General features: G+C 42.4%; 1 protein-coding gene across 1 annotated transcript in view; it reads right to left on the minus strand.

The window, feature by feature from the left end:
• Positions 1-16682: 16682 nt before the first annotated feature.
• Positions 16683-24678, minus strand: part of LOC126291824 (trypsin-3-like) — a 76696-nt gene continuing 68700 nt past the window's right edge. The window contains exon 4 of the mRNA XM_049985525.1: positions 16683-16938. Coding sequence (XP_049841482.1) covers positions 16776-16938 — 163 coding nt within the window. The 3' untranslated portion in view covers positions 16683-16775. The remainder of the gene's footprint in view (positions 16939-24678) is intronic.

Below are 24678 nucleotides of genomic sequence, written 5' to 3' on the forward strand. Positions count from 1 at the left end.
CTGAGTTCAATCACCCTCTACAATTTTTCCATTCTTCTGTATTTAATTCATGTCAGTATTTTGCAACTACCAATTGCCAAATTGATATTTCTGTATTATTGACAAGTTTCAGTATATGATTATTTTATAATTAATACATGATACCTTAAGAATGATGGTATTTCACCTGTCTGGGACTTGGGCAAATCCAGCAGGACAATGCGACACCCCACACGTTCAGAATTGGTGCAGAGTGGCTTCAGAAACATTCTTCTGAGTTTAAACATTTCCACTGGCCACCAAACTACCCAGACTTGAACGTTATTGAGCATATCTGGGATGCCTTGCAATGTGCTGTTCAGAAGAGATCTCCACCCCCCTCGTACTCTTATGGATTTATGGACAGCCCTGCAGGAGCCATGGAGTCAGTTCCCTCCAGCTCTACTTCAGACATTAGTGGAGTCCATGCCACGTCGTGTAGGGGCACGTCTGCTTGCTCTCGGGGGTCCTACACTGTATTAGGCAACTGTACCAATTTCTTTGGCTCATCAGTGTACGTGTACTAAACTATAATAGTTGTAACCTCTTCATGCATAGGTTCTGTAGTATTACATGTGGTGATAAAAGATGGAGGGAAGTTCTCCCACAACGGAAAGGTTTAGGCGCAAATAGAAAGGGTGGCTAACCGCAAGTTACTGCGCCAAGTCTTGGTGTGTCAAGGTCTCTGTGGCCAGTCGTTGAAACATGAACATTTCGAGTGCTCAGTGAGTCTAAACCTGCTGCATGGATTAAAAATGCATCAGATGAAAATGATTATCAGCAACATCGTCAGTGCATTTACTGGTTTGCACTAAAATCTATAATAACGACGCCATGAAGAAATAATAGAGCACTCTGCATCAACAGCCACGTCTGAATCATGCTGCATCGCTTCATTACACCACAGAACACCATCTCCACATTCGCATTCCGGTAAAGTAATATTTAGTTTTGTACTTTTATACATGAGACAGTATTTGCTGGAATTTTTCTATTATACGTGTTAAAGTGCTATTGTGTGCCTCAAACTTCGATTAATCCTAAGTCACAAACCTTGTTGGGCCTCTATTCCAAATCAGTGAATACTCCAAGCTTGGAAACAAAGTGAAAGTGTTGAAATGAATAACTGGTATCATTTAGAGGACTGTTAAAAAACTCTGCGCCACGTAGTAGTTAGAGATTACTGTTTCACTAAGCATTAACAGAATACATGCTTAAAGGTCTATATAAAAAGAAAAATTTAAAGACTCATTAAAATCATTTCTTTAAATATAGAAGTTTTTAGTAGTGAGAATGAGTACTAAATTGATTACAGGTCATAACAACTTAAAGGTCTGCATTAAGTGTATGTGTGTTGTTCTTGCTTCTGTTTGTCAAAGAAAATAGTTAAACAGATCAGTTTAAGGGACACTATATGGGATAAAAGAAATTATTCAGGTAGTGAAGGGAGATGAAAATTTAATAGTCATGGGTGACTGGAATTCGAGAGTAGGAAAAGGGTGGGAAGGAAACATAGTAGGTGAATATGGATTGGGGGGAAGAAATGAAAGAGGAAGCCGTCTGGTAGATTTTTGCACAGAGCATAACTTAATCATAGCTAACACTTGGTTCAAGAACCATAAAAGAGGTTGTATAGATGGAAGAATCCTGGAGATACTAAAAGGTATCAGATAGATTAGATAATGGTTAGACAGAGATTTAGGAACCACGTTTTAAATTGTAAGATATTTCCAGGGGCAGATGTGGACTCTTACCACAATCTATCGATTATGAACTGTACATTAAAACTGAAGAAACTGCAAAAAGTTGGAAATGTAAGGAGATGGGATCTGGAGAAATTGACTAAACCAGAGGTTGTACAGAGTTTCAGGAAGAGCATAAGGGAAAGAAGTACAGTAGAAGAAGATTAGGTAGCTCTGAGGGATGAAGCAGTGAAGGCACCATAGGATCAAGTAGGTAAAGAGACGAGAGCTAGTAGAAATCCTTGGGTAACAGAAGAAATATTGAATTTAATTGATGAAAGGAGAAAATATAAAAATGCAGTGCATGAAGCAGGCAAAAAGGAATACAGACGTCTCAAAAATGATATCGACAGGAAGTGCAAAATGGCTAAACAGGGATGGATAGAGGACAAATGTAAGGATGTAGAAGCTTATCTCACTAGGGGTAAGATAGATACTGCCTACAGGAAAATTAAAGAGACCTTTGGAGAGAAGAGAACCACGTGTATGACTATCAAGAGCTCAGATGGCAACCCAGTTCTAAGCAAAGAAGGGAAGGCAGAAAGGCGGAAGGAGTATATAGAGGGTCTATACAAGGGCGATGTACTTGGGGACAATATCATGGAAATGGAAGAGTATGTAGATGAAGATGAAATGGGAGATATTATACTGCATGAAGAGTTTGACAGAGCACTGAAAGACATAAGTCGAAACAAGGCCTCGGGAGTAGACAACATTCCATTAGAACTACTGACGGCCTTGGGAGAGCCAGTCCTGACAAAACTCTACCATCTGGTGAGCCAGATGTATGAGACAGGTGAAATACTCTCAGACTTCAAGAAGAATATAATAATTCCAATCCCAAAGAAAGCAGGTGTTGACAGATGCGAAAATTACCGAACTATCAGTTTAATAAGTCACAGTTGCCAAATACTAACACGAATTCTTTACAGACGAATGGAAAAACTGGTAGAAGCTGACCTCGGGGAAGATCAGTTTCGATTCCGTAGAAATATTGGAACACTTGAGGCAATACTGACCTTACGACTTATCTTAGAAGAAAGATTAAGGAAAGGCAAACCTACGTTTCTAACATTTGTAGACTTAGAGAAAGCTGTTGACAATGTTGACTGGAATACTCTCTTTCAGATTCTAAAGGTGGCAGGGGTAAAATACAGGGAGCGAAAAGCTATTTACAATTTGTGCCGAAACCAGATGGCAGTTATAAGAATCGAGGGACATGAAAGGGCCATCGAAAGCTGGTGAAACAAGGATTTCCATGGGTTTTGAAAGAAAATAAGCGAAGACATTACACATTATTAGTAGAGCAACATGGGTGCCACCCCACACTCCATTGTAGCCAAATTTATCCAAGATGGCGGATGCAAGATGGCGGCGATAGATATGGCAACACCGCAATGCTGTCCTGGTGGGAAGTTCAAGTGTTGATGGGAAGATGGGTCAATTGGCCTACATCGACTAACCCAACCCCTCCCACCCCCCCCCCCCCCCCCCCCACCCTCCCCAATCCCCAGAAAATTGTGGGAAGTTAAATTCCATGGCTACCTTCACTAACTTAAGAAAATGGCGGGAAAATGGGTCACTTTAGCTACCTCCACTAACCCAAATCTTCAGACCGCCACCTCTTCTTAGGAATTCGTGGGGAAAGAACTCACCCTGTGCTGGATAGGACGGACATAAGTCTTCATTTTGCATGCAGTGTTTATTTAAACAATTTGAGGCAGTAACTCCATCCAGTGTGTCCACTATGACATCTGGAGTCCAACTGACATAGTACACAGTACTGCCACCAGAGGGTTCTGTCGTCCCTCCTGTGATGTAATCCAAGATGGCGGTCTGGTGGAAAAATGGCGGGAAAAGAACTTAGTTGGTGCTGTGCTGGTGGATAGGATGGACATAAGTATTTTCAGTCTTTATTCAAACAATTTGAGGCAGTAGCTCCATCCAATGTGTTCACTATGACGTCCACAGTCCAACTGACGTAGTGCACAGTACTGCCACCAGAGTGCACTTTCACCCCATGGCAGTCTGGGGGAAAATGGTGGGAAAAGGACTTGGCATGTGCTGGGCTGCTGGAGAGAGGAAGGAGCATAGTTTATGTATTTTGGAACAGTTTATTTAGGGACGGATTTTACGCAGTTTATTTATTACACTGATACAAAACATGCTTGGGGTCGCAATTAAAAGTCTACAGAACTGCAAACTACTCGTAAATTACCGAAATAATGCAGTACACTGACATACAGACACACAAACAATTCGTAAATTGTCAAAATAATGCATGTATAATACTCTGCGAACGTGCTTGCTAATCGTCCACTGTCGAAATCAGGCATTGCACAGCCTGCACACCTGTTCAAAAAATAATGCAACAGACACGAAAATAACTCGCAAATTATCAAAAGATATTGCGTGTGTAACGCTGCTATGCAAACACGCTCAGTATGCTTAAACAGCCGCAAATAATACAGTGCACAAACACTCACTGCACATAAAGAGTGCTTTCAAACTATCGTCACCCACGACGTTGCACAAACTGGTCCCCTAGAAAACTCCAAGGTACGCGCTCCGGGCGAGACACCATCACATCTAAAAGGTTCTCGACACTATACTGATGTCACATGGCTATGTAAAATAAGACCCAAGTCGGCCACTCGGAAATTGTATAGTGTCCCAGAAATAGTTAACGGTCGCTATTGTAGGAGTTTCGTGATGTCTCAGCATGTCTGCATGGAAATTCTTGTCCTAACAGAATCTGTTTATGAAAACAGCGCAGAATGTGCCAAATGCATTCCTCCTGATGGTCCTAAAGTGGCACCCTGTCCATCACGTGTTACCCTTCCTGCTTTCAACAAACATCTCCGAAATGCAAACGTTCTCACTACTGTGTAGAGGCTCCTACTTCCCAGCACAAAGGATGTCTTGTGAATGAATGGAGCATTATTATTGGCACTTATTGAATTTATCTGCTGAATTACTGATGCTGCTGGTGTGGAAGCTCTGTCCGTCTTTTCTTTTCTTTCTGCACGCAAGATATTCAGCAGCAAAAAACTATTTTGTACAGATCACGATATTAAACCCTGCAATGTCGCCTACCATACGTCAAATATGAAAAGACTCTTAGTCAATTACATTGCTCTGCAGCAGAGGATGGGAGGTTGAATATTAGTGCATGGAACCATTCTCCGAGACAGCAATACATCACTGTGTACCGTGTCGATGTATTTAACATACAATTCGTATCCAACACCATACAAAATCGCCTCTTTTACACCATTTGTATAGCTATCGACCGCGAGACACTCGTACATATACCACAAAAGGATTAGCATTTGCACCGTAGGTATACCCCTCGCTGCAATAGATATTTTCTTGATGTCGGGCCAGAGTGCCCTCAGTGGACCTAAGTCACTCTTAGAACTGTTCTACAAATTCGGGGTCGGCACAAAGGCGTTAATGTTTCTGGCCCCGACCTGCTTGCTTTCTTGCTTTTCTACACCCATCTCCAGACTCTGGTATTACAAGAACATATGTTATTTCACATGGCTTGCCAGAATATCATACCATTTTCGTGATACTTCTCGATATCAAGCACATAGCAATATAACTTACATAACAGTGTCGTCCGCACAACAGAATTCCAAAGATTTAGACTCGAAATTATTTCTCTACAAACCCGAAGCTTTAGCTAGTTGGAGAGTGCTGTAAACCACTGAGTGACTTGAAACTTATCCTGTCTGCCAAGACGTTTACATAAAAACTCAAAAAAAAAAAACTTAGAAGGAATTGCCACTGGCAAATACTGATGTGCAGAAGCAGACAACCCCATAATGTACATGGGGGGGGGGAGGGGGATAATGGTTCAGCGCAAACACACGTACATATTGAATCTTCTCGAATTTCCACACAATCACAAAAGCTGCCCAACACACACTAAGTATTAGTTCTCTATTCGGCAGTCTAGAGGACGACACAGTTAAGTCAGCTACATTCCTGCTCCCTAACAGGCCTCTCCATTCGGACAGATCCTACTGTTAGCTGGAAATGTGAATCATTCCCGCCACAGGTCACTGCCGGCGTGCCACGGACCACTAGACAAAATCGTCCTAGGAAATCAGTCACATATATATTTCATCACTATACTTACAATTAAATGTTACGATTGCAGTCTCAGTTGAACGACATTTGACAATGAACGAAGTATCGGAAATACACTCTGCTGATGGCTGTGACTCTAGAAATATAAATATCTGTACCATTCTTATGACTTAACGTACTCTCCCTTTGCTATCAAAGTATTCCAGGTCAAATCCATACCTTCCTTACGACTGGACATAGTCATTTCCTTTTCACATGTCGGAACACAAACACATACTTCATAAGCCTGATAATCAAGGCGAACCTATCATGCGTCCCCTACTACTAAGTACAATACTTCGTCAATAACTGATTGCTGGCCATACAAAATAATACTAACCGAAAATTAGCTATGAGTAGACATGTCTCATAAGTTTTTCTTGCGAGTGGTACCACTGTGTCTTAGAAAGAGAAACGTAATCGTTTTACAAACTGTCAGATGTTAAAAAACACGATCGCAACAATTACTGTATGTTACTGTCACAGGCGGTCTTGGTTCTACAGATGCATACAAGTATCCATGTTAAAAGCTATACTGGCTTTATAAATCGAGGTATTGCATTACCTCTAAATGAAGTGTTTTTTTCCAGACAAATACCGTGACTCTGAATATAGACGGTGGTCACCGGAGTGTATAGTATCAGACCAACAGTGTGGTTACACGTCGCCGACGGTGCAACCTCGTAATGAAAATACCGAATTTAGAAAGTGATTTGGCTAAGGATCGCAGTATGAAACCGGTATTTGCAATTCCCTCACGACGCCGCCGCTAGATATTTCTCGAGTATTTGTAACACATTCTGCCTCGATGCCATGACAGAGGTTCGGTGGTATTATCGACTAGGTTATAGGCGATTGTTGATTGAGAATGATCACAACCAGTAGATGGTATGCTGATTGAGGTTGTAAGAAATGTACACTAGCTTTTCAGATTTCTAGTGTTGTGCTATCCGCTAGAAGTGCTGCCTGCAATTTGGAATCAAGTCTCAGCATTCTACTACATACCTGCATTGTATCCGATGGAGAAGTCTGTAAATGATTACAGCTACTAGTGAATCATATTTCTCGTCTCTCATATCTCGAAACGAGAAATCTTTCTCGAACCTATCTGCTACAGTAAAATTCCAATGTGGTTTTATGTAGCCCCTATGCATCTTACAAGTACCCGTCAGACTCTGCACTACCACTCCTACAGCTTTGTGCATGTAATCACTCCAACGTAAGTCGAAACTCAGTAGAAGTCGGAGATCTACCACCTTCTGCAACCCATGTAGAAACAGGTTAAGCTGAGTTACTGCAACTGAAGATTTGATGGATATGGAAACATGTTGTCGTAGCTCCGCAAACTATGCACAACGTGTAAGGTCAGAGCCAAACGAAGCCTGCTCCTGCAACACAAGGTAGTAAGTATTTTGCTACTGTATTGTGGTGCTTCTCCAAACTACAAACAGCTACTACAGTTTCGCATCCCTCGGGCTCATTCACGCCTATCACCCCCCAACATTCTATCATCGTTATTCTGTACCATCCAACAGAGAAAAATTACGAACTATAAAAGCTCCATTAACTTCATACGACAGAGAACTCGATAAGACTATTACGTTATCTCTCTCCTCCAATTTATCGAAAACAAATAGCGCCTACGTGCCAGCATTGAGTACATGTGACGATCCTATATTGTAAGTCACAAGAGACGCTCCCTGTGACCCTGTCTCATTGTTTGAAACATTGTTTTTTTCTGCTGTAACACGCTTTCTACACTGCCATTAATGTAGTGTTTTTTCACCACAATTTCAAGGTTTTTGTCAGGTTCTGAACTGACATTAACATGTTCTGATCCATTCCTTCTCACAGGAAACTATACGTTGCATGGTATAAGTCATGTTGTTACTGCTGCTACCATAACATACCACACACACTGGATGAATTTAAATGAAGGATAGTTACAACATAAGAAACTGGTAGAGAGTGGTAACGTTGTGGGGAGTTTCTGAACTGCTGTCCAAAGGTGAGTGACGATCTCTTCATTTAAACTCATCCTTCACAGTGACGGAATAGCTGATGGCTCTGCGTTCCATTGCGACTGATTCCTCATATTGCTGTCATGTACGTGATAACTGTTTTGGTGCTAGCCATCCCCAGAATGTGTTGCCCCTCCACCAAAATTTTTTCTCCAACTCAAACAAGCGATGTCAGTCAATCATTATGTGGTAACCAACAGCGGACCAGTGGACAGATGGGATGGAAAAGACATCATCGATGTACTGAAATGAGAGGCATCACGGTTGATAGTGCGAATAATTTTAGCAGGAGGGAGGGAATGAGGGAGGGAGGAAGGGAGGGACAGCATGTGACAGCATGTGCAAGCATGTTTCCCAGTTTCACTATCATAACTAAACCATACCTTCTCTACTTTGCGAGTACCATTGCGAATGTAGACAGATGACTGTGCAGTACGTTAATTCTCGAACGCATACATCATCAAAGTATACCAGACAGTGCTCTACATATTTCTAGCACCTCTAGCATAGTGCTAAGTTTACGATCTGTGTCTATGCGGATGGGAGTCACAGAGCATTCCCACAGTCTTAGGATTAAATTAGAGACTGAAAGATCCCCTCACACTGTCTTTGACCAACCCACACTGCAGCACCATTACCGATTTAAACTGCAACCGACCAAAAGTAGACTGCTACATTCTGCGTCTCTTGAATGAATGGAGCTTGCCGAGTCCTCGCCCATCCAAGTACACAAGATTTCTCCAAATGCACCCATGTCGGGGAGGTTAGCACTCCTTATCGATGTATAGTAACAGATTTGAAAGTGTTGTGATGTAATAGCAGAGGGTTAAGAACAACAAGAAACGGATGATTTTTATGCATGATGGAGCTCCAGCACTTATGTAAGTCAACTACGGTATCAATTTTGAAGTATTGTTCTAGTGTCTGGTATAAGTACCAGGAGGGTATTGGTAAGAGGGAACAAAAACACACGCACTTATAAAGCTTTCTGCACTTGAAACAGACTATAACGTTAGATTGCTTCAGTTTGCGACCTACCAGTCACGTGGAATGCACCGCTGTTAACATTCCAATGTACGAGATATAGTTCCAGTGCATGACATACATCTTGTCTGCAAGTTTCTCTACGATAAACTATGGTAACAAAATATAAAATGAAAAAACTACTTCCTTAAAATATCGATTCTGTTTGATATATGCACAATGTAGCTTTCCAGAGATGTATATCGTTCACATCCGATCACAGTTCAGAAATTATACTATGTTTGCATCAGTGCTGTATAAAATGATCGTTAGTAACAGAGAATACCTCTTACAAGGAAACAGATAAATGAATAGCAGCGGTGTCCGACATGTGAAAATACACGTCATGCCACCACTAACTCTGTAAACAGGACAACTGTCAAGCAGATGTATATATGGGGATTGCAGTGTTTCACAAACACATATCGCTAACTTAGAACCATCTTATTTATGAAACTTGAATCTCGATTTTATACCCGAGATGTGACAATCGAATGGAGTACAACACATAAATCTTCGTTTATTTAGAAGAATGCGTCGAAACACATCTATCTCTCTGCAGATGGGAGTCACTGAGCATTCCCACAGTCTTAGGATAAAATCAGAGACTGAAAGACCGGCTGACACTGTTTTTGACCAGTCCACCCTGCAGCATGGTCACGTTTCATCACACATACGATGGATGTCCTCTGATGACAGAGGACGATTCTGTCTATAGGGTGCATGGCGCGCCGGCGGTGGCCTGTGGTGGGATTGATTCACCTTTCTGGCTAACAGTTGGAGGCATCGAATGGGGACGCCTGTTGGCATGCAGGAATGTAGCTGACTCTACCATGTCGTCCTCTAGACGGCTGAATAGCGAACTAATACTTTAAATGTGTTGGGCAGCTTTCGTGATCACGTGAAAATTTGAGAAGATTCAATATGGACGTGTGTTTGTGCTAAACCATTATTCCTCCCTATGTAAATTGTACAATTGACTGCTTCTACACATTTCGCACCTTTATTTAGTTGAGGGAATATCGATTGTGGTGTGTGCATCAAGCAGGTGAAAGACAGGTGGAAGACATGTCTGGAGAGGGGTGTAGAAAAGAAAGCAAACAAGCAAGCATGTCGGGGCTAGAAACATTAACGCCTTTGTGCCGACTCTGATTTTGTTGAACAGTTCTGAGACTGACTTAGGTCCGCCGAGGGCGCTCTGGCGTGCCCTCATCAAAAATATCTATTGCAGCGAGGAGTATACCTGTGGTGTATGTGCTAATGCTAGCTGTCTTTCGCAGTATATGTTTGAGTGTCTGGCGGTCAATGGCTATACAAATTATGTAAAAGGGGTGATTTTGTATGGCGTAGGATATGAATTGTATGTTTGCTACATCGACATGCTACACGGTGATATATTGCCAGGCTGGTGATCAGTTTCATGCTGTAATATTCAAGGTCCCATCCTCAGTGGCAGAGCAGTGTAATTGAGTAAGAGTCTTTTCATATTTGACAAATGGTAGGCGACTTTGCAGGGTTTGTCGGTGCAATATTGTGCTCTGTACAAAATAGTTTTATGCCGCTGAATATCTCCCCTGCAGAAAGAAAAGAAAAGGCAGACAGTGCTTCCACACCAGCAGCATCAATAATTCAGCAGATAAATTCAATAAGTGCCAATAACAAAGCTCCATTCATTCACAAGACAACCTTTGTGTCGGGAATTAAGAGCCTCTTCATAGTGATGAGACCATTCGCGTTTCGGAGATATTTGTTGAAAGCAGGACTTAACGATTTCCAGGAAGGGTAACAAGTGATGGACAGGGTGCCACATTAGGACCATCGGGAGGAATGCATTCAGCTTTATTCTGGGCTATTTTCATAAACAGATTCTTCTAGGACAAGAATTTCCATTCAGACAAGCTGAGACATCACGAAACTCCTACAATAGCTCCCGTTAACTATTTCCGGGACACTATACAATTGCTGAGTGGACGACTTGGGTCTTATTTTACATAGCCATGTGACATCAGTATAATGTCGAGAACCTTTTAGATGTGATGGTGTCTCGCCCGGAGCGCGTACCTTGGAGTTTTCTTGGGGGACCAGTTTGTGCAACGTCGTGGATGACGATAGTTTGAAAGCACTTTTAATGTGCAGTGAGTGTTTGTGCACTGTATTATTTGCGGCTGTTTAAGCGTACTAAGCGTGTTTGCACAGCAGCGTTACACACGCATTATCTTTTGATAATTTGCGAGTTATTTTCGTGTCTGTTGCATTATTTTTTGAACAGGTGTGCAGGCTGTGCAATGCATGATTTCGACAGTGGACGATTAGCAAGCATGTTCGCAGAGTATTATACATGCATTATTTTGACAATTTACGAATTGTGTGTCTGTACGTCAGTGTACTGCATTATTTCGGTAATTTACGAGTAGTTTGCTGTTCTGTAGACTTTGAATTGCGACCCCAAGCATGTCAGAGCACATGTTTTGTATCAGTATAATAAATAAACTGCGTAAAATCCGTCCCTAAATAAACCGTTCCAAAATACATAAACTGTGCTCCTTCCTCTCTCCAGCAGCCCAGCACACCCCAAGTCCTTTTCCCACCATTTTCCCCCAGACTGCCATGGGGTGAAAGTGCACTCTGGTGGCAGTACTGTGCACTACGTCAGTTGGACTGTGGACGTCATAGTGAACACATTGGATGGAGCTACTGCCTCAAATTGTTTGAATAAAGACTGAAAATACTTATGTCCATCCTATCCACCAGCACAGCACCAACTAAGTTCTTTTCCCGCCATTTTTCCACCAGACCGCCATCTTGGGTTACATCACAGGAGGGACGACAGAACCCTCTGGTGGCAGTACTGTGTACTATGTCAGTTGGACTCCAGATGTCATGGTGGACACACTGGATGGAGTTACTGCCTCAAATTGTTTAAATAAACACTGCATGCAAAATGAAGACTTATGTCCGTCCTATCCAGCACAGGGTGAGTTCTTTCCCCACGAATTCCTAAGAAGAGGTGGCGGTCTGAAGATTTGGGTTAGTGGAGGTAGCTAAAGTGACCCATTTTCCCGCCATTTTCTTACGTTAGTGAAGGTAGCCATGGAATTTAACTTCCCACAATTTTCTGGGGATTGGGGAGGGGGGGTGGGAGGGGTTGGGTTAGTCGATGTAGCCCAATTGACCCATCCCTCTTCCCCTCAAAATTTGAACTTCCCGGCATGACGTCACTGCAACGTTGCCGTATCTATCACTACGATCTTGGCTCCGCCATCTTGAATAAATTTGACAACAGTGCAATGTGGGGCCATACGAAGGTATGAAAGGGAAGCAGTGGTTGGGAAAGGAGTGAGACAGGGCTGTAGTCTATGCCCGATGTTATTCAATCTGTATATTGAGCAAGCAGTGAAGGAAACAAACGAAAAATTCGGAGTAGGTATTAAGTGCCAGGAAGTCATTTCAGAAAGTATTTGTATGGAGTGTAGCCATGTATGGAAGTGAATCATGGACGACAAATAGTTTGGACAAGAAGAGAATAGAAGCTTTCGAAATGTGGTGCTACAGAAGAATGGTGAAGATTAGATGGGTAGATCACATAACTAATGAGAAAGTATTGAATCGGATTGGGGAGAAGAGAAGTTTGTGGCACAACTTGACCAGAAGAAGAGATCGGTTGGTAGGACATGTTCTGAGGCATCAAGGGATCACCAATTTAGTATTGGAGGGCAGCGTGGAGGGTAAAAATCGTAGAGGGAGACCAAGAGATGACTACACTAAGCAGATTCAGAAGGATGTAGGTTGCAGTAGGTACTGGGAGATGAAGAAGCTTGCACAGGATAGAGTAGCATGGAGAGCTGCATCAAACCAGTTTCAGGACTGAAGACAACAACAACAACAACGAAGGTGTCACTGCTACTAACGTCATGGATTAGCGAAACATACTTATGCAGATGGCGGTAGTCTCGTGTACACAAGGTATGAAATGGCAGTGCCTTAGTGAAACTGTCATTTGTATTCAGGCGATTCATGTGAAAAGTTGATTATGGTCGCACGAAGGGAATTAACAGACTTTGAATGGGGAGTGGTAGTTGAAGCTAGATGTATTGGACATTACATTTCGGAAATCGTTATAGACTACCACATTCTGAGATCCACAGTGTAATAAGTAGGCTAAGAGTACTAAATTTCAGGCATTACCTCTTACCATGGACAACACAGTGGACGACTGCCCTCACTTAACGACCGAGAGCAGTATCGTTTGTGTGTAGTTATCAGTGTAACAGAAAAGGGAAAAACAATGTTTTAATGTGTGTGAATTCCTAAGAGACCAAACTGCTGAAGTCATCGGTCCCTAGACTTACACACTACTTAAACTAACTTATTCTAAGAACAACATACACAGACCTATCCCCGAGGGGGGACTCGAGCCTCTGGTGGGAGGGCCGCGCAGTCAGTGACATGGCGCCTGTAACCGCGTGGCCAGTGCGCGCGGCTAACAGACAAGCAACACTACGTGGAACAGCTGCAGAAATGAGTGTAGGACGTACGACGAACATATCCGTTAGGACAGTGCGGTGAAATTTGGCGTTAATGGGCTATGGCAGCAGACGACCGACGCGAGCGCCTTCGCTAACAGCACGACATCGTCTGCGGCGCCTCTGTTGGGCTCGTGACCATATTGGTTGGATCCTGGACGACTGGAAAACCGTGGCCTGTTCAGATGAGTCCCGATTTGGCATATTAAGAGCTGATGGCGGGGCGCAGACTTCACAAAGCCATAGACCCAAGTTGTCAATAGGGCATTGTGCATGCTGGTGTTGACTCCATAATGGTGTGGACTGTGTTTATGGGGAATCGACTGGTTGCTCTGGACAATTCGAGCGAGTGATTTGGCCACCCATATCGCCCGACATGAATGCCAAGGAACATTTACGGGGTATAATCGAAAGGTCAGTTCGTGCACAAAATCCTGCTCCAGTTACAATTTCGGAATTATGGGCGGCTGCAGAGGTAGCATGGCTCAATCCAGAATGAGATTTTGACTCTGCAGCGGAGTGTGCGCTGATATGAAACTTCCTGGCAGATTAAAACTGTGTGCCGTACCGAGACTCGATCTCGGGAACTTTGCCTTTCGCGGGCAAGTGCTCTACTATCTGAGCTACCCAAGCACGACTCACGCCCGGTCCTTACAGCTTTACTTCTGCCAGTATCTCGTCTCGTACCTTCCAAACTTTACAGAAGCTCTCCTGCGAACCTTGCAGAACAAGCACTCCTGAAGGAAAGGATATTGCGGAGACATGGCTTAGCCACAGCCTGGAGGATGCTTCCAGAGTGAGATTTTCACTCTGCTGCGGAGTGTGCGTTGATATGAAACTTCCTGGCAGATTTAAACTGTTTGCAGGGCGTGAGTTGTGCTTTGTTAGCTCAGATGGTAGAGCACTTGCCCGCGAAAGGCAAAGGTCCCGAGTTCGAGTCTCGGCCCGGCAGCTCAGATGACAGCCAGCTAAGTGTGTTCGGTCAGAGAGCCGGCTGGCCTCTGTAATAAGAAACTGAGTGGAAGGATCAACAAACGAATTTTAACGGATGTCATGTGACCTCCGCTTCGACCAAGCACAACGACCAACAAAAAGATGGTAGAGCACTTGCCCATGAAAGGCAAAGGTCCCGAGTTCGATTCTCGGTCTGGCACACAGTTTTAATCTGCCAGGAAGTTTCAGCATGGCTAAATATTTCTACCGAGGACTTCCAGAGACTTATTGAGTCTATGGCACTACTCCGGCAATAGGAGGTGCGATACGATATTAAGTGGTATCCCATGATTTTTGTCACCTCAGTTTACAATATGCTTTGAAGTACACCACACTCCACAATAGAGGCTTTACAAAGTGCAGACCTTCAGAAATCGGCTGCAGCAGTGCAATAACAATGAGGGAGCGATACGATATTAGGTGGTATCCCATGATTTTTGTCACCTCAGTTTACAATATGCTTTGAAGTACACCACACTCCACAATAGAGGCTTCACAAAGTGCAGACCTTCAGAAATCGGCTGCAGCAGTGCAATAACAATGAGGGACGTGACTTGCAAGATTTGTTGTTTCAAACCTTATGAAATTAGCCTCCAGTTGTACTGCTGTTCCAAAAATAGGATTTTGTTCTAGCATGCTTTTTTTAAAAAAAATTAACTCACAAAGTTAGGGATACTTCCTTGCCTTCCTTCCCTCTCCCCCCACCCCCCCCCCACCTCCTGTGCAGTAATGATGCTTCTTGTATACGAGGGGGGACCCAATAGAAACCGGACTCCGAGGGCGCTGCCACTGGTAGACGTAGTGCAGGGTCCTCACACTAGATGGTGTTAGTAGAGACCTTCATGAAACAGCTGTGCAGACGGCGTCAGTGTAGAGCTGAACGTGCAAGTGTGGTATTGTGTTTCTCTGACTGTTGGTGGGCTACCTCTGCGAAGTCGTTATTGAAACTTTAAAAGAACAAAGAGTGTATGAGAAATTTTGTTTCCTGCTTTAAAAAAAAAAAAAACTGCAACGGAGACACACCAAATGCTTCAGGAAGCTTTCCAGGAGGACGCTTTAAGCAGCACACAGGTTTTCGAGTGGTTTGGGCGCTTTAAACGTGGTGAGATATGTGTCGAAGACCAAGCTCGTTCTGGACGCCCTTCAACTTCGCGAAATGAGGGGAACATTGAAAAGGTCCGCCAAAAGATCAACGAGGATCGTCGCCAAACGATCGACCAAATTTCAGCAGAGACAGGAATCAGTTGGAGCACGTGCCAGCGGATTTTGAGTGAGGATTTGCACATGAGACGCGTTGCTGCTAATTATGTTCCGTGCCTTCTCACACAGGAGCAAAAAACAATCCTCATGAATGTGTGACAGGACTTGAAATCAGAGACTGCACGTGATCCAAACTTCTTGAACAAAGTCATTACAGGGGATGAGAGTTGGTGTTACGGGTATGACCCAGAAACCAAGCAAGCGTCAAGCCAGTGGAGGACTCCCAACTCTCCCACACCAAAAAAGCAAGGCAAGTGAGGTCAAATGTGAAGACGTTGATCACTGTCTTTTTTGATGTTGGTAGAACTGTGCATCGGGAATTCGTACCCCCTGGCCAGACTGCTAACCAGCACTTTTACTTGGATGTTTTAAGGCGTCTGCGAGAGGATGTGAGGAGGAAACGCCCGGAACTTTGGCGATCAGGTGACTGGTTTCTGCCTCACGACAACGCTCAAGCACACCTTACGAGTGACCCACTATCTGGCATCTCAGAGGTGGTCTGTCGTTCCCCACGCTCCGTATTCGCCGGACCTAGCCCCGTGCGACTTTTTCCTATTTCCACAAATGAAAAAAAACGCTAAAAGGAGAGCGTGATGACGATGTGGAGGCGGTAAAAACAGCTTCGCAAAGGGCACTGGACAATATCAAACTTGAAGAGTTCCAAACATGCTTCCAACAGTGGGAAAAGAGACTTGACAAGTGCATCGCATGTAATGGAGAGTATTTTGAAGGTGTTTGAAGTAATTTTGTAAAAAGGTTTATCAATAAATTTTTTATGACAACAATCCGGTCTCTTTTGGGTCCCCCCTCGTATAGTAAGCAGCGAGGAATGGTTGGCCCAGTCTCAGGAGCCCCCACCTCTGTGCCAGAGAACCTGACGAAACTTGGCTTGGGGCGCTACCGTTGTCCACCAGGCCGGTCTCTGACCGCTCTCCGTGCTCTCCACTATGACACAAAAGACAGTATCGAACTGTTCAACAGCGAATGTAATAGTTTACAACAATTTTCGAGACAATGGGGTCGACACAATTTTATATTTGGACAGTGCAGAGCTGCGCCTATGTCTCCGACGCGGAGATGACGGAACTGATCCAGTCGCGGTAGTAGCCGATGAACATGAAGAATATGTTCCTGGCCTTCTGGGCACAAAGGCGCGTGGTCTGATGCTCGGACGACTTGGGCGACTTGAACGTCTTGTACGCTATCAGCCCCGCCAGCTTCCTGTCAACAGGAGACAAGCACACAAACATTCTTAAAAATGGTACAAATGGCTCTGAGCACTATGCGACTTAACGTCTGAGGTCATCAGTCGCCTAGAACTTAGAACTAATTAAACCTAACTAGCCTAAGAACATCACACACATCCATGCCCGAGGCAAGATTCGAACCTGCGACCGTAGCGGTCGCACGGCTACAGAGTGTAGCGCCTAGAACCGCACGGCCACTCCGGCCGGCCAAACATTCTTACACTCTGCTATAACAAGTTCGCACTGAAGTTCATGTTTGTAGAATTCAGTGTTTGGTTTCATTACGATAACTACACGAACTGACTACTGTATTCCACTGTTGTTGATTTCAAAACCGAACCAATAAATTTTGAAAAGAAAACAGTACAAAATCACAAAACCAGTTGACGAGTTTTTATATTTAATGCAGTTGAGACATTCACTGCACAGAGAGTGAAAGTAAAATAAAGTAAGCAGATTTGTTTGGGCGGCCGTATTCCACAGTAGCTGTTAAACAGGGTGTTTCACAACTCATGTTACACACTTCTAGAGGTTCCAGGGGGGACTTAGTAGATCAGGTTTTACAAAAGAACGCACGTTAGGAGACGTATCAAATGATGCTTATAGAGCGCGAAAGTTATACACTACTGGCCATTGAAATTGATACTCCACGAAGATGTGCTACAGATGTGAAATTTAACTGACAGGAAGAAGATGCTGTGGTACGCAATTGATTAGCTTTTCAGAGCATTCACACAAGGTTGGCGCCGGTGGCGACAACTACAACGTGCTGACATGAGGAAAAATGGCTCTGAACACTATAGGAGTTAACTTCTGAGGTCATCAGTCCCCTAGAACCTAGAACTATTTAAATCTAACTAACCTAAGGACATCACACACATCCATGCCCGAGGCAGGATTCGAATCTGCGACCGTAGCGGTTGCGCGGTTCCAGACTTTAGCGCCTAGAACCGCTCGACCAGCACGGCCGGTTGACATGACAAAAGTTTCCAACCGATTTCTCATACACAAACAGCAGTTGACCGACGTTGCCTGGTGAAATGTTGTTGTGATGCCTCGTGTAAGGAGGAGAAATGCGTACCATCACGTTTCCGACTAGATGAAGTTCGAATTGTAGCCAATCGGTTTATCGCATCGCGACATTGCTGCTCGCGTCGGTCGAGATCCAATGACTGTTAGCAGAATATGGAATCGGTGGGTTCAGGAGGGTAATACGGAACGCCGTGCTGTATCCCAACGGCCTCGTATCACTAGCAGTCGAGATGACAGGCATCTGATCCTTATGGCTGTAACGGATCGTGCAGCCACGCAGACAGGAGCGCCTGCGATGGTGTATTCAACGACGAACCTGGGTGTACGAATGGCAAAACGTCAATTTTTCGGATTAATCGAGTTTCTGTTTACAGCATCATGATTGTCGCATCCGTGTTTGGCGACATGGCGGTGAACGCACATTGGAAGCCTGTATTCGTCATCGCCATACTGACGTATCACCCAGCGTGATGGTATGACGTGCCATTGGTTACACGTGTCGGTCACCTCTTGTTCGCATTGACGGCACTTTGAACAGTGGACGTTACATTTCAGATGTGTTACGACCCGTGTACCTGTACACGCTATCCAAGCTCTGTTTGGCTCAATGCCCAGGGGTATCAAGGCCGTTATTATGGCCAGAGGTGGTTGTTCTGGGTACTGATTTCTCAGGATCTATGCACCCAAATTGCGTGTAAATGTAATCACATGTCAAATCTAGTATAATATATTTGTCCAATGAATACCCGTTTATCATCTGCATTTCTTCTTGGTGTAGCAATTTTAATGGCCCGTAGTGTATGTCACGGTGGTGGAGTTATCACAGTTCATCACCTTTGACAGTTCTCAAGTACAGTGCCGTGGATCATTGTGTTTAAACAATCTTCATCAAATCCCGAAAGCGTTCCTGAATGTGGAATTTTAGTACTGTCAAAATGATTTTCCTTAAAACGAGGAGACGCAAATATTTATGGCTACATTTGCTGCTGTTTCTCTTCTATTGAACTGAAACAGAAGAATATATCGGAAATGTTACGATATCTTCACTTGGCAAGCCATTTTCTAGCGTCAACCGCTCCACTCTCCAAATGTCAAAATGACAGTTTGTAAACTCAAATAGCAACAATGAACTACAAATAAAAATGACAGTAGACAAATATATCCATGCAACCGGAATACCAACATGCAAAACAAAACCCTACGAACTTACGCACCAAACTACTAACAGTAACAAATCGCCAGAGACTAAGCACTGTTTCGAGATCAGGAAATAGGTGGCAACATTAATCAGAGAAAGAGGAGACACTTGAGAGAGCGATAATAAATTAATGATAATAACAGTAGGGAACACGACACTCGTGGCTTTTGCTGGAAGTTCAGTGGGAAGATCAGACGATAAACACAACAGAATATTTGTTTCAGAAGCAGGGTGAGTAAACTCGCTCTGGAAAATCACGACAACCGTAGGGAACAATTTATACACTTCTCTGTACTACACAACGGTCCAGAACCACATTCAAGTTTTCCCAGGTTGACTCTTCTCAAAATTGTTCAAATGTGTATGAAATCTTATGGTACTTATCTCCTAAGGTCATCAGTCGCTAAGCTTACACACTACTTAACCTAAATTACCCTAAGGACAAACACACACACCCATGCCCGAGGGAGGACTCGAACCTCCGCCGGGACCAGCCGCACTGTCCATGACTGCAGCGCCTGAGACAGCTCGGCTAATCCCGCGCGGCTTGACTCTTCTACACACACACACACACACACACACACACACACACACACACACACACACACACACGCACACACCAAGAATCTCAACTGCCCACCAAAAATGAAAGCTACAAATATATCCTTAGACTCAAAACAAAAGGACATCTACGGAAGATGGCATCATCGCGGGGTTACTGAAGTACGTAGCAACAAATACACTCGAGGAACTTATAGAAATCATCACAGATTCTTCACTTGTGTGGCCACGTTGTTCGTAGCTGCTTGAGGATACAGGGGATTTACAAATGGTGGAAAAATCGATGTTTTTTACGACTGTATTAAATTCTATATTATAGGGTTTCAAATGAAAAATGACCTATATATGCCAACTTTTAAAGATTTGGTCATATATGCCACCCCACCCCTTTCTTTCTATTACAGGAACCAGTAATATTTCGAAAAGAACTGTGAACTTTCTGTTTCCAGCGATTATACGTATGATACGTTGTATATGTTGGTAACATTTAAGATTCCTAGTGTCTGTAAATGATGATCTTTGCTAGTATTTACTTTTGTTTCGATAAAGCAGTTTGTTCATGTGTTACTGAATTTTGGTTACCTAAGTGCTACATATATTTGTGGAAGTACATTTCCTGTAGTGTGCAATAAATACGAACTATGCCATGCATCAAGAAATCCAATAAAAGGGAATTCAATGGTAACCAGTTCACAAACAAAGCAAGCCACACTGCTGAAAGAAACCTATGTATCAGCTCTTCAGGGAAGAAACTCCCACATGGCACGCCTCCTGATGATTTAAATTTTTGTGTTAACAATGACGTTGTTTGTAGTGGATTTGTTGTTGTTGATGTGAGTATCTTATCTTGTGTGATAAAGTGGCGAAATGTAAACAATGTAATGGTGTAGGCTGTCTGAAATAATTGCACAACAAAGTAGCAGGAAAGGCTTAGCAACAAAATTAGTTGTTCTCTGTAGATCCTACAATAAATCTGCCTCGAAAATGACTTCAAACATTGTGCATAAGTCATATGATGTGAATTCGAAGTTAGTGTATGCAATGTGTGCAACAGGAAAAGGAAAAAAGGCTACTCAAACGTTTTGTGGTTTGATGGACCTTCCTCCTCATCCCAGTAGGTTCAGCAAGTACATAACAATACTTTTAGGTGCCCTGACGGTTGTGTCTAAAGCATCTATGAAATATGCAGTAGAAGAAACTGTAAATATTAGTGGAACCAGGGACATTGCTGTTGATGGGACATGACAATGTCGAGGACAACATTCCTTTAATGGTATTGTAAGTGTTGGAGAATTGAAAAGTTGTTAATGTTGAGTACTTATCTGAGTACTGCCACACCAGCCATGGTAACACTGAAGGATATATTGAACATCAGTGTTCTCAGAACTATGATGGTTACAGTGGACGTATGGAGTGTGATGAAGCTCTACAAATATTTCAGTGGTCGGTGCCCGTTTATAGCGTTAGATATACGAAGTACCTAGGCGATGGGGACTCTAAAGCTTTAAACAAAATTAATGAGTTCGATGTTGATAGTAACAAGACTGGAGTGTTGTGGACATATGCAAAAGAGGATGGGTGCTAGATTGAGGAAGCTACGAAGAGAAATGAAAGGAAAGTTGCTATCTGATGGGAAAATCTCTGTCTAGTAGACTAACAGATACTGAAATAGACCTTCTTCGGACTTATTATGGACTGGCCCTTGGACGAGCTGCACCTCTGAATGATGTCACAGCGATGACAAAGCCTGTATGGGCCACCTACTTTCATAAGTTGTCCAGAATTGACTACCCTAAAGGAGATGACTACCCTAAAGGAGCAAATTCTTGGTATGGTTACAAAAAGCAAAAGAAAGTGGTCAAATATACCATCATAAGCATCCTCTTTTTGAGCCCTTATGAATGAAACAAAACCAATTTTTAGACCCTGTTTTGCTTAGTAAATGTCTTTATGGGGGCGCTCACTATACAAATGAAAGTTTCAACCATTGCATAAGCGTAAGATTACCCAAGAATGTTTTTGTAGGACTAAATACATTCGAAGATGGTGTATTAGATGCAGTGATATGTTTCAATGATGGAGTGATAAGAAGGTTGGAAGTCCTGAGAAATTTAGGCATAAAATGTGGCTCTAATGTGGAAGATCAGTTGCTTCCGTGTGACAGACAACAGGTGCGTGAAGCTGAAAAATTTGCTCTTCAAGTTACCAAAGAAGCAAGAAGTGCTAAAAGGAATGCCAAGAGGAAGCCTGAAGATGAAGAAATGCTGCAGGATGAAGACTGTGCTTCAGGAATGTTCTGAGGTACAGTTCAGTTATATACTCATATCTTCATCGCAATTTTCTGCAAGTTGTATTTTTCAGAATTCAGGTACAAATATTTCCTAAAGTTTATAAAGCATTGCTCAAATTTTTTTCCGTAACTTGCACCAGTCAATACTTATGTAGTAGACCTAAGCTTTATTGCAGAATCAACTAAATTATAGAAAAAATAACATTTTTTGAGGAAAAACTATAAAAATTAAAATGTAAAATGTGATATTTTTTATCCTTGTAATGTACATAATAGGTGGAATTAAATAAGTCTAGTACCTCAGCCATCATATCATGCACATCCGGTAAAAATTTGGTCTTCTTCAAATGTATAACGTTGGGTTAATTGGTACCTCAAAGTGAGGAAGCATTTTGGGAAAAAATGCATCAATTTCTTTGTAATTTTTTTAATAACTCTAAGCAGGTTCAAAAATGTTCAAAATACTTCTAATTTGTTTAGAAAGTGTGCTGCATTACCTGATATCAACAAAAAATCTGTAAAACATATGGACTATAAACAGTGCCTGAAATAAATAGATGTTGATTTTTATATAATATAGAGCCAGAAAAGTATCCTGTATCCTTAACAATTCTTGATGGTACTTTTGTTCTGCCGTTGCAAAAACGTGTGGAGTGAAAAACATAACAAACGCATCGTGTTGCAGAACAACTAAAAACTAGACTACAACTAAAAGCGTCTAAAGAAGAAAAACATAAACGATGTGCTAGCAGACGGCATTTCCCGATGTAAGCGAGAAATCAGACGAAAAGCACCATAAGTATAAACCAACATACTACTAAGAAACTGTTTTTCGATCTTAAAGAAAATCAAAATGCAAATAATTACAGATAGCTGATGGTGCTTTACCTCAATAAAGCGAAAGGCATATGGTGAAAAGAAAACACACATTTTTGTTGTTGCAACGACGGAACAGAAATACCCTCAAGAATTATCATCTATATTTGGCGTGCAGAGAAACTGCTAGAAGATTGTCTACAAGGTGACAGGACTGACGTAGATAGAGGGATCTCTCTCTTCCCAGTCATATAGAAGATATTCTCAGCACATTTACTTCAAAGAAGACAAGTGCAGCTTGCACATAACATTGAAGAGCACCAAGTGGACTTTGATCAGGGCGTTCTTCTGCAGAACACTTTTTCAGCCTAAAAGCAATACTGAAGCATAAAGCAACCTGAAACAGATCATTCATCTGCATTTTCGTCGTTTTCAAGATGGGATATGACTCGATTGACCGACAGTCTCTTTTTTAACATCCTAGGAGGGCAGGGACAACACACAAAGACAGTAAGCCTTTCACGGACACGAAGACCTAAGTAACCGGTTAGGGCTACATATGAGAGTCCTTTGTAATCAAAACTGGTGTTCCCCTAGGACTGTGGTTCCCAACCTGGGGCTAATTAACACCTGAGAGGTAAAATCAAATTTTCTGATTGAGAAAAACGAAAGGGTTTGATTCTGATTCGGTCATGAAACTGAATTATTTTTAGAACATCTTTACTACTATCAGAGGTTTGTAATACTGATATTGCCTATGGAAGTTATCAATAATTATTTTTTTCTCAGTTACCAGCATTATGAAGATTACAAGTTTCTCACACAGCCCACCAATTACACACACATACTTTGTACTTTGTACCATACATAGATCATGGTAAAAGTGAGACATACGCGTAAAAAGTACTAAATATATCATGAAAATGTCTTCTCCACGTTGTAGATAGTTTCTACTATAGACCAGAAATTGCTTCATTGCACAGTTTGAAACAAATAAATAAACTAATTGACAGCACCACAACAGTATGTAGGGTGTTACAGGAGGAATGAGCAGTATATGACAGAATCAATCATTTGAAGCAAAAAAGTCTAGTAAACATAGGGATACGACAGGAACACCATTTGATGGAAAAAATATAGTAAACATAGATTCTAAAATACATACCTTAAGAGCTGTCAGCACTTCTTCATCTTTTATACTGTAAAACACATCTCTTCTATTGCAAGCTCTTTGCTCTCCGTATTTTGAAAGGTGGTAGTACGGACCAAAACAAGAAAAAAGGTCCAGTAAACACGGGGTGTAAAATGGATGCCTTATGAGCTATGAGCACTGGTTCATCTTTGCTAGTGTGAAAACATCTCTGCTGCTGAACAATAGCCCACAGTGTTTAAATTCTAGAGCTCACATGCACTAAACAATTTTTTGTTATTTTCGTCCACACTATATCCTCCCAAAACATGGAATGCACAGAGACATTTGTTTCACAGTGTCGAAGATGCAGAACTGGTTACAGCTCTTAAGGTAGTCCATGTCTGCTAGAATTTTATGCTTCGAATGATCGTTTCTGTCATATGCCTAAATACAGACCATTCCTCCTGGAACACCCCATGTGAGCGTTACTATAGTACTGTACACAGTATTATCATTATCATTAATTATTATTAGAGTGGACAGACACAAAGCGTTAACAGCCTGAAGTCTTCCAATTCCTGTAAGTTCAGAATTGAACAATCTATTAATCAAATGACTTACAAACAGTAAGTATAGTGCAGACATTTTAACTTCGTACATTTTAAATGGGGGAGTAGGTGAAGCA

The sequence above is a fragment of the Schistocerca gregaria genome, chromosome 9 (assembly GCF_023897955.1).
Source record: "Schistocerca gregaria isolate iqSchGreg1 chromosome 9, iqSchGreg1.2, whole genome shotgun sequence".
Lineage (NCBI taxonomy): Eukaryota > Metazoa > Arthropoda > Insecta > Orthoptera > Acrididae > Schistocerca > Schistocerca gregaria.